General features: G+C 43.8%; 1 protein-coding gene across 1 annotated transcript; it reads left to right on the forward strand.

Moving 5' to 3' along the window:
* Positions 1-9,040: 9,040 nt before the first annotated feature.
* Positions 9,041-10,245, forward strand: LOC308306115 (beta-1,3-galactosyl-O-glycosyl-glycoprotein beta-1,6-N-acetylglucosaminyltransferase 3-like; the record flags this gene model as incomplete). Its single annotated transcript, XM_080751015.1, has 2 exons — positions 9,041-9,696; positions 9,765-10,245. 2 exons carry the CDS (start codon positions 9,041-9,043, stop codon positions 10,243-10,245), a joined length of 1,137 nt encoding a protein of 378 aa, XP_080607141.1.
* Positions 10,246-11,792: the final 1,547 nt, after the last annotated feature.

The following is an 11,792-nucleotide window of genomic DNA, read 5'->3' on the forward strand; positions in this document are numbered from 1 at the left end:
AGCAAACCTCTCGGTTAGCAAGTGTAAAAAATAACCTCAGTGGAGTCGTGTTTGTGTGTCAATACTGTCTGCTCAATAGTTATGAATATCATGTGAACTGTAACATGAACAAGCCATCTTTATAAAGTAAATAGTATAACACCTGATTTATACTTCGATGTATACCTGTGTTTCGTAAATAGCAGATCTACAAGCTCATTATAATCTTCAGTTTGACAACGCGACACGACGCGCAACCAAGTATAGGCCTATAAATCAGGTGTCAGTAGAACTCTTCTTGCAACCCTGCAGCACACTGATCATTCACTGTATAATGATTGCTTTGGAGCAATAATAGACGTGATATTAGAGGAGGCTGATGTATCCATTATACCAGAAAATGCTATGTTGGATGTTATCATTTCTCATTTTTATTATAGGTTACATACATGGCTTAAGTGAAGGCAGGTCTGGTGAAATAACACCAATGATGTTCAGAGTGTGAAATCAACAGCAGCCACCAGGAAAAGGTGGTGAATGTTGGTTGTGGCTGGTAACGTAATAAACAATCATTTGGAGGTTGTATTCTAACTCCATGTGGCTGGTGAACTGGTGCGTCGATCACCTTTTAGTGATGTTTTAAATGCCCCAGACACAGTAACCAGCAAACAACATTTGTAATTGGATGTCCTGCCCTGAGAGGAATCATGTGACAATGTCTTATAACCTCTTTGATGAAACGGAACAACCAGCAGCTCCCTAAACCAGGATGTTCCTTGGTGATCAATCCTCTGTGTGCCCTCCCACCACTCGTCCGTATGCACCGTGGTATGAGTCAGTGTGTGGTAAAGACTGATCTCAGCAAGGCACTAGTCCATAAATATTGATGGCCCGCGGAGGCACACCTGTCCATGCAGCGCGCTCAAACTGATGGCACTGCATGGAGCCAGTGGCTGCCAATGATGTCTCTGCTGTCATTACCCCTCTGCCCTCATGATGTGCCTCCTCCTGAAATAGTTGAATCGATGCAGAGTGGAAATTAACTTCTTTGACTACACTTTCAGAATGAGCTCAGAAGTATGGTGATGCATATGTGAAGTAATGTACACAATAAAGTGCGGGGAGTTAACTTTCCTCTTCTACCCCGGATTTGAACCTGGTTTCCTGTGCAAGTGCTGACAATTGTATCATTGAGCTACTGTGTAGAGCCTGCCTGCTTGGTCAGGGGATAACTTGAATCTTGACCATCAGGTCAAAATTTGTGTCCGATCATGTATTGACAGTAGTATACTATACTATATATATATATATATATATATATATATATATATATATATATATATATATATACTGTAGGTGAGACATGACCTTTGATACCATCCAAATGTCTCGATAGCAGAGAGACAAAATACAACAACCCCAATTGTATGTTATTGCTACCAAAGGTCGCAGTATACCATGAGAAATGTCACAGCTTGTCCGTCAGTCAGTACACATTTTTACAGTCTATGGTTCTATGGGTTTGTGTATGGTTCTATGGGTTTGCCGCTCTGATGTCACTGTGATGTCAGGGGAACCACTCTTAACCCTTTCCAAGCCACGGGGAGCCACTTAATATTAAAACCATTTATACCGGACAGCCGCGCCGTCTTTTACCGTACTATGTCATTAAAAACGAAATAAATGATTTTTATCCGAAAATCGGAGATTGTCTAACCTTCCCTAGTCACCGCTCGTCCATCGATAGCGCATGGCTCGTCTGACATGAAGCAGAAGTGACATCAGGTCCTTTCCCTGTAATAGCTTCCCATCTGCCGTCCATTTTCTGTTTAGACGTTAGTGCTCGCATAGCTGGAGTGCTGGGGGCTAAGCTAGCGAAAATGTTCATATCTACAGTAGAGTCATACTTGGATTATTTGAGCCGACATTTACTTGAATGGATCGCGCACGCGAAACGCACAGGGAGAAGATGCGTCAGCCGAAACCGCCACTCTAAGCCAATGCAGACTGAGGAATTTCGCTGGGGACTGTGGTGAGAATACAACGGGGATCGCCTGATGGTTATGGGGGATGAAGACCACGTGATATAGCGCTGAAGGTCTTGTAAAATGAATGAGGTTCAGATCATAAAATAATAGAAATGTCACGGCTAATCTACCAACTAGCCATTCTATTTCGGCTGGCGAAGTGTTAACAGGGGTTTGCCACTCTGACATCACGCTCTCCTTGATGTCCCTTTTATGCCCATATATGTTATGCCCATATAGTCGACAATGTGATGTCAGAACATGCCCATATATGGGCATTCCCAGATTACATTTGCAAATTAATTACGTACTTGTCCGTTTTATGCCCATATATGGAGATCCCTGTCCCGATGTCATCAATATCAAGGGCATATCTCAGGGCAAGGTAGCATGTTGCCCTGAGGCGTCTTACTAGTATTATACTCCACCATACAAGGCAGTGTTTGGATAATGTCTCTCACCATGGTAAAGATGCCAAATGTGAGTGGTGGTGCCGGGGTAAAGTATCTGCCCACCAGCATGGAGTCTAGGGGTTTGAATCCACTATGCCTACCTACCTTCACTTACTATACACTACAATATAAAGGAGAAAATGACTGAAAAAAAATCTGCTTTAAGTGGGATGTGAGGGGTCAAACTAGGGGTTTTTAATTATTCTGAATCCATTGCAAGCATTTGTTTTGCACGAAAAACATTCCTTGGGCAAGAAATGGCCACTCAAAACGATGGTTTAGTGATGAGTCATCAATTTTCACAGTCTTTTGGGGTCCGTTTTTAGCCCAAGGAATGTTTTTCATGCAAAACAAATGTTTGCAATGGATTCAGAATAATTAAAAACCCCTAGTTTGACCCCTCACATCCCACTTAAAGCAGATTTCTTTTCAGTCATTTTTGGAGCTGTGTGGAACACAAGCTCCCTATACGTGGCCGTGTGTGTAGGTATGTTTGTATGTGGGTGGGTCTGTCTGTATGTAGCCTCAAGCCTGTGGTGTAGTACCTTTTATGACCACACATGTTAAGGGAGGGGCGCTGTTTTCAACTGCAATACACACACACACACACACACACACACACACACACACACACACACACACACACACACACACACACACACACACACACACACACACACACACACAGCTCCACTTCGAACAGAGGTTCGATTTTTTCCTTTATATTGTAGTGTATAGTAAGTGAAGGTAGGTAGGTCGTTTTCAAAACTTTGCCCCGATGGGATTCCTTGGGACTTTTTTTCCCTCACTAAGGACATAATGAGTATACAGAATCAGTTGAGTTTGCTACTATTGCAATTTGTTTGAGGTTTTTTCATATAATGACTGGACTATATGATGATGCACCTGGTTTGGCCGAGCATCTATATAAAACTTGCAGTGTTCAGGAGAGGGAAGCTGGGCAGGGAGGGTGATGTTTGTGGCTGCACATATTCCTACCATAGTTGTATGTGTAGCGAATGAGTGCTATGGGCTGGGACAGTGCCTGTCAACTAGTAATTTTGAACAGGAGGAGTAGGATGGAGGCACTAGTGGCAACACAGAAATGTGAGGGGAGGATTTAATTGGCATAGTGACTAAATTGGGAGAGAAAATGTAGTTAAAAAAACATTTGCACTATTCTTTGCATGTGTTCAACTTTGCATTCTTCCTATGAAGCACATATTGTTTTCCAACAATCTGAGATGGGCAGCAGTGGTGTTAATTTAGTTATTTATTTCAAAACATGAAACAGGAAAATCTTTGGTCTCTCCATTTTTCGTCTTTGTTCCAAGTAACTGGTTATTTACTGGTTGCACACTGGATACCTAAGATTCCCTTCACAAGTCCTTTCCCTACAAAGGTGCATTGTAACAGTTGTTCTGAATAATGGGGGGAAAATAGACATGAAGTGTTTTTGAATGACAGATAGACCTTTACATTATCCAAAGCCATATTTTGAATATGTCCTTGTGGATTTATGAGCACTATAAGCTGGCTACTGTTAATAGTGTAACATAAACATCATGTTTTGAGACACTGCACTCAGGGTGCCTGCATGTTCTCACTGTCAAGACTCCTTCACCTTATTGTCTCCACCAGCCGAAGGCATGGGGGAGAGTATGTTTTCCCCTTCGTCCGTCCGTCCGTCCGTACGTCCGTGTGTCCTCGCAGTTTGTGTGCACCTAATCTCAGTTGCCGTTGACCCGGTCGCTGCCAAAGTGAGCACACACATTCCCTGGATGCCAATCTAGAACCTCTGCCCTAAATTTTTCAAATGGGCCTTTTCTAGCGCCACCTAGTGGCCGATGTTCTTAAAACACATTTCTGTGCACTACTCTTACAGATTTTGTCCAAAAATCCTACAAATCGGTAGGCAGTATCTCGACAGTCGATCGACACGGATCTATCCGATTTTGCATATTCCATCCTGATTGGCTAAGATTGGCTTCCAAAGTTTGTAGGATTGAGCCGTTTTGATCAAAATGCCTCAAATCCCAAACGCAAAGCACAATTTTCATGAAATCTCGCACACACGTTCCCACTAGGTCGAGGAAGAAATGCCACTTCAAATATTTGAAATCAGCCTCATGGTGGCGCTATAACAGGCCGGTTTGTGGTTTTACCAATAACTCCACCGATCAGTTTCAAACTTTGTAAGCGCACTCCCTAGAGGCCAAGGAAAAACCCTTTCCCTGCATTTTTCACATCAGCCTTTTATAGCGCCACCAGGAGGCCGACTTATGTAAAACACAATTTTTCCTATTATTCCTTGAGATTTTATCCAAAAATCATGCAAATCGGTACACAGTATCTCCATGGATGGTAATGTCTTTTACAGAGGACTCAAGTTATGGTTGAAATCAAATCAACTGTGTTCACATGAATAGTTTCTGAATTTCTACTTGCTGTGTGACTTGTTTGACTATTGTACTACTGTATTGGCTATTTATGATGTTGTATGTCCCACAAGCTGAAGGGTCAGATTGTTCTTATTGGTATTGGTAACCACATATTATATTTTTTTGTACTTGACTGGGTTTTAGATTAGTATTATTGTTTTTGTACTTGATTGGGTTTTAGATTAGTATTAACGTTTACTGTACTTGATTGGGTGTTATATTTGACTATTGTAAAATAGAAAAGCCTCCTGTGGACAGGTGATGAGAATTAGTACTTGTGCTAAAATCACTTATATCAATGCATCTGGTTCGTCCAATGTGATTGTGATGTCCATACTCAAATAAATAAAACATAACATAACATAGTCATGTGACCCCCACAATCCGTCTGATATTTCATATTCCATCCTAATTGGCTAATATTGGCTTCCAAAGTTTGCAGGATTGCTCAGTTTTTGAACAAAATGCTTCAAATCATCAAGCAGCTTGTGATTACCGTGAAATTTGTCACACATGTTCCTACTATGTCAAGGAACAAATACTACCCTTTTCACATTGGCCTGTTATAGCGCCACCAGCAGGTAGGCTTTGGCAAAACAAATTTTTGGAACACAATGCCTCAAATCATGCATGCAGTGTCCGATTGCCATGAAAGGTCTAAGGTGAAGAACATATGCCAGCCTTTTTACATTGGCCTATTATACCGTAGCACTACCAGGACGCATGGCCTGGTGGAGACCTGTGCTCGGAAGAGCACTGCTTCTAGTTGCACTCTGCGTTCGTGATTTGAGGCATTTTGTCCAAAACGGACCAATCTTACAAACTTTGAAAGCCAATCTCAGCCAATCAGGATGGAATATGGACAATCAGAGAGATCCATGTCGATCACATGACTGTAGAGATACTGTCTACCGATTTGCGTGATTTTTGGACAAAATCTGTAGGAGTACTGAGTACAAATTGGCCTCCTGGTGGCACTAAAACAGGCCCATGTGAAAAATGTGGGGCAGAGGTTCTGAATTGGCATCCAGGGAGTGTGTGTGCTCATTTTGGCAGCGTCCGGGCCAACGGCGCCGGAGATTAGCTGTACACAAACTCGGAGGACGGACGGACAGACGCACGAACGGACGCACACACGGACAGGAGCGAAAACATACTCTCCCCCTGCCTTCGGCTGGTTGAGACAATAATAATAATCATGATAAATAATGTTATTTCAATTAGCAATATCACAAACATGGGTGTATGTCTGCATGTGAGACAAATGAATGTGGCACAAACATGATTCATTCATTAATTCACCAATGAATGAATACAATTTAAAAACTATATATTTTTTTATAACTTTTTTTTATTGAATTGTGATAAATAAAAACATAATTATATAGGCCTATTTCTCATAACACCGCAACATGTTGGTATTATTTACAATCCACAAGCATTGGGGGGTTGATGTACAAGCTCACAACGCGTCGTTTCGCCCCCTGTTGAGAACTTGTATATCGGCTATTATTTATTGCTCCAAAAGCCAAGGCTCCGAGCGTTTTAACTGTGCGACAGCGATGACGCAACCAGATGGCGACGGAGTAGTGTCCGAAATGCGCTGATTTGTTCACTACTGTAGTACACTACATCTGGATCCCTCATTTATGGTTAGGGAGTAGGGGACGTGTTCCGCATTTCGGACACAGCCATAGAGTATATATACTAGTAAGACACCTGAGGGTGACATGCAACCTCAGGGTGACATGCGACCTCGGTCGCGCCAATTCTTGACCATCTGGCCAACCACATCGTTTCTCTGACGATTCTAGTTGTTGTCATTCTGGGGGAGTTTGTTCATGTTTTTGTGAGGGTATCAACCCTAGGAGACACGGGGAGAACATGCAAACTCCACACAGAAAGGCCCCATCGCCCACACTCTAGTTGGGGTTGGCGATAGAGCCTTTCTGTGTGGAGTTTGCCTAAACATGGAGATGTGGTACAGAATGACTCATATATGGGCATAAAAAGTATGTCATGTGACATCACTTCCTGTACAGACAGTCAGACAGACAGCCTAACAATGGCTACTGTCTATGACGGTAGTCCTATATGACATGATGGACTGGACTATCTCCATATATAGTGTTCTCCACATCTCCATGTTTAGGCCAAACAGGTTTGCTCTATTTCTCCATGTATAGGTCCAAATGCCCAACGTTGAGCTTGACAACGAAACGTTCTTAACACAGCCACCCCCATATTTACTTTAGAAAATATGTTAAATTCTAAGAACGTTTCGAGTACCGGTTTGATATAAGAGCCAATAAGCGCTACACTTCTGGAATCCTGTGCGTCGACTTAAAGTCGGATCCAGGCCTAATAACTTTATCTGGCCGCCCCGTTGCCACCTCCTTCTTACATTTTCCTGCCGACTGCACATTGTACCTCATCCACCCTTTCTTCTTTCTCCTTTTGGTATCTTTATCCTCCTCCTCCTTTTTTTCTTTTTTATTCTTCTCTTTTTTTATCTTTCTTAGTCTTGTGTAGCCGCCCCGTACAGGAAGTAATGTCACAACTCGCTGACATCACACTGACATCACTTCCTGTACAGAAAGATTACAGAAGGTCACTCAAGCGACAAGGTTTTCCAGGGTAAATGCGACCTTTGGTCGCAATAATAGAGAGCGGACAGCCCAGCCCCCAGCCATTCACTTCAATGCAAGTGCTCAGTGGCATGTATGTTCCACCCCACCTGAAATTCCAGCTTTGGCCAGTAGGGCGGCCGCTTCAACATTTACAAGCCGTTCTGGGGGCTTGGTACAAAAATGCTCACTATACATTCGGACACCAGTTCAAAATGGCGGAGCCCCATTTTAGTACACTACATTAGAGAATGAGTGGCGTAGACAGAAATTTAATTTTAGTAGGCGAAATGCCAGCCGAAATGCCAGTCAAAATGCCATGGGGTACATTTCTTGCAATCAAATTTTTGTCTTAGGACTGCAACAAAAACAACAAAATATTGTTGAACTCAAGTCTCCATGGTGTGAGTAATCAATAGAAGAAAAGTCATTTTGAGGGTGAACTACTCCTTTAATGAAATACATTTTATTTTGTATTTGTTAAACTTATGGACGAGGCTTGCTTAACGAGTTTTAATATGCTACAGCTGGAGAGACAACAAGACGTCAATTCTTAATCCAGCAGTGCTGGATTTAAACAACACAATGATCACGTATTGTGTTTGGAAGCTGTTTACTTACTACATTAAGGACTTTATTGATTTGGAACAGAGGATATCCTACAGGTAGGAGGAAAGCAGAGTGGACTTTGTTCAGTGTGTTATTGTCTCTGTTGTTGCGACTTGAGTTAAATGGCCCGGCAGCCCAAATTTACATTTCTAAAAGGGTAACACTTTCTCAATGGCCCGGCCGCCTACTAGTCAATGAATGGAACTGGTTGAGCGACATTCTATAGGCCTATGGTCCTCTCCACACTGTACTGTCCAGTCAGGTCTTTACACAATGGAAATAGAGATTTTTTTATTTTTTTAATTTAGGCGAGATCAGCTCTCAGTTAGTAGGTGGGCGCCTTGTTCGCCTAACGTTCCCTACACTTCTGTAGAGAATAGGGTGGATTTTGGCCGCAGCCCATGTATGGGTGTAGGTACTGTGGAAGCTCCATAAAAGGACACATGTGGACATAGTGACATCAGAAGCGGCATGATGTAGACATCAGCAAAGGGATATAAGGCAACATGTCAGTTGGCTGTGTGTCTTTGAGTCAAGTTAATAGCTGTAGATGAAAACAAAAATACAAGTCCAAAGGAAAGATGTGCCACCCTAAACCCTTTACATGGTTTATTAAAAATCGCTGGATCATCCTTAGTACTTTACTAGGGCTTGGCTTTGTTTACTACCTATCTGTAAACTACCAAACTTCTCCCACCTGCTGCAAGACCAAGGAATTTGATCCACCACTGTTGCATCCGATAGATCCTGCCTCTGGCACCAGCAATGGACATGCCACCAGCACCGGACACGGATCCACAAGACCCATTCTTCACCGAAGACCGAAGCCCACCCCCAGGCCTGTTGATGCCCCATGGCCCGTTTATCGCCCCAGCGACCCTAACATGAGGTATGAGTTGTCCTCAATGACTGGCCAAAGAATACCAAAAGAATACTTTGAGGACCTGCCAGTGTGCTCTGCCATCATCCAGGGAGACATGGTGACCACCAAGAAGGATGAGATTTCTCGACTTCTGGGATCGAGGGAGAGACTGTCAAATGATTTCTACCTTAGCATGGCAAGGGACTGTGACGCTTACATAGAAAACAGAGGGTTTATCACGGTGCCGCTCAGTGCAGAGGAGAGGGACTTTCCGATCGCCTTCTCCATGGTCGTCCACAAAGATGTAGAAATGTTCGAAAGACTGTTGCGAGCGGTGTACCAGCCTCAAAATGTGTATTGTGTTCACGTGGATCAAAAATCAAAGGAGGAATTCCAGGAAGCTGTGAGGGCCATCGTTTCCTGTTTCCCAAATGTGTTCATAGCTAGCAAACTCGAAAGTGTGGTTTACGCTTCATGGTCTAGGGTTCAAGCGGATCTGAACTGCATGAAAGATCTGATGCGGTCTCCTGTCCAGTGGAGATATTTGATCAACACTTGCGGCACAGACCTGCCGATCAGGACTAATGCAGAGATGGTTCAGACACTGAAGCTTCTCAATGGAAAGAACGCAATGGAGTCTGAAGCCATGCCAGAACGCAAGAAGCCACGGTGTGATGGTACTGCCAGTACCATCACACCGTATACCATGGCACCGGTACTGAGCAGTTTGAATATTCTAATGTTGTACATAAAAATACAGGAATCAGGAAGACACCTCCACCAATCAACATCCCCATGTTCTCAGGAAAAGCTTACTTTGCGGTCACCAGAGATTTTGTAGAACATGTGCTGGGGGACTTGGAGGTTCAGAATTTTATGGAATGGTGTCAGGATACTTATTCGCCAGATGAACATCTGTGGGCGACTCTCAACAGGATGAGCTCTGTGCCCGGGTCACTGCCTGCCCACAGAATTTACGACCTGTCTGACATGAATTCCATTGCTCGCCTGGTGCATTGGAGTGGTCTTGCTGGTGATATAACAAAAGACGCCGCCTACCCTCCATGCACTTCGACGGTTAGAAGAGGGGTTTGTGTCTATGGGATTGGTGAGCTCCACTGGATATTTCAACACCATCACCTCATGGCAAACAAATTTGATCCAGAAGTTGATGACATTGCAATTAGATGCGTTGAGGCAATTCTCCGTTTCAAAGCATTCAGACACCTGCCCGTTGGGGCCAGTTGAAAATACCAACAATAAAAGCGTTTGAAGTTGAACGTCTCTAGGCTCAACAAACGTCTTTGTCAAGGTTGCCATGCATCAGACCGTTCTTTAGGCGGAGTGAGGAGTAGACATACGCGACGGCGTGTCTTCTCTGCTCAAAGGGAAAATCCTTGAAAAAAACGGACCCAAAAAACGGCCCCACAAGACTATGGTTTAGTGATGTCATCACTTTTCACACATTTGTGGGGGGCCGTTTTAGCCCAAGGAATGTTTTTCGGTGCAAAACAAATGCTTGCAATGGATTCAGAATCATGAAAAACCCCTAGTTTGACCCCTCATTATGCTACTTAAAGCAAAAGTGCTTTTTTTCCTGTATTTTACTATACTTACTTTTTTTTTTACTATACTTTTGCTTTAAGTAGCGGCTGATAACAGCAACTAGGTTATCATACAAAAATATAATCTGCAGATATAGAGCTTTTCAAAAATGCATGGTAACCTTTGCCACCTTTTGGATACCGACATCTCGTATGGCCGGCTGCAACATATTCTCACCTTTAAAGCGTCATACAACCGACGCCTTGTCAAGTACTGTACTGCGTCGGACGAGGGGACGCATTGGGTATGCCTACTGTATCAAGGGTTGGACGAATTGGGTCAGTGGTCTAAGAAGAAAGAAAAAAAAAGTTGTTCCAGAAGCGAGATTTGATACCCCTATGAAGGGTTACCAGCCACCCGACGCTACCGTTCACGCCACTATAAACGACGTCTCAGGCGCCGATGAGCCCCGAGAGCTGCCGCCGAGGGAGCGGTAGCGACCGAGTCGCCGCGGGGAACAGTGCGAACGGCGCATGAGCCGACTCAGCGGCGTTACCGAATTATGTGCCGTTATGGACAGAATAGTAAATTTTGACCAGGGGACTGCTTCCGCGTTCGAATGCGGCTCAAAGAAGGGACTAGGTTATTATCCACGTTGTCAAAGATAAAAGCACAAAAAAAAGGAATTTCCTGTTGTCTCCTTAGCTCAGTCGGTAGAGCATGATGACAGCTAAAATTGAGAACCGGGTTCGATTCCCTGTGACTGGAAAAAATTCCAGTAAACACATGTCGGTACATGCGCACAAGACTCTCCCTTCTTGTTCCGTTCTCTTCTGACCGTAAACGTTCCAAAGCGTTGCACGGGTGAAGCAGAAAGCAAGTTGGGAACGCGTCGGGTGGGTGCCCAAAGCCCATGGACTATAAGGCACAGCTTGTGACGTGTCCTGCTATAAGGCCAGGTTTCTGTCTGGTAGAAATGAAGCCTTATCTACTGCCATGGAGCCTGTAACCTAAACAATGAGAATTGTTTTGGTTTATAAGGCTCAGCCTGGTGTCATGCAGACGTTGAAGACCCTTGGTGTAGAGGGGAAAAGGAGAGGGCCAATCGGGGCAGGAATTTCAGGGAGGCCATGAAGGCCATGGCCGTCATTGCCCCTCAGACCAATGGCATGACCTGAGGCCACAGTGTCCTTAATGCCCCAGCTGACTGTACCACTTCCTCCTCTGTCTCTTTCTTGTCAATATGTAGA

Source organism: Nannobrachium achirus (genome assembly GCF_963921795.1).
Source record: "Nannobrachium achirus genome assembly, chromosome: 20".
NCBI lineage: Eukaryota > Metazoa > Chordata > Actinopteri > Myctophiformes > Myctophidae > Nannobrachium > Nannobrachium achirus.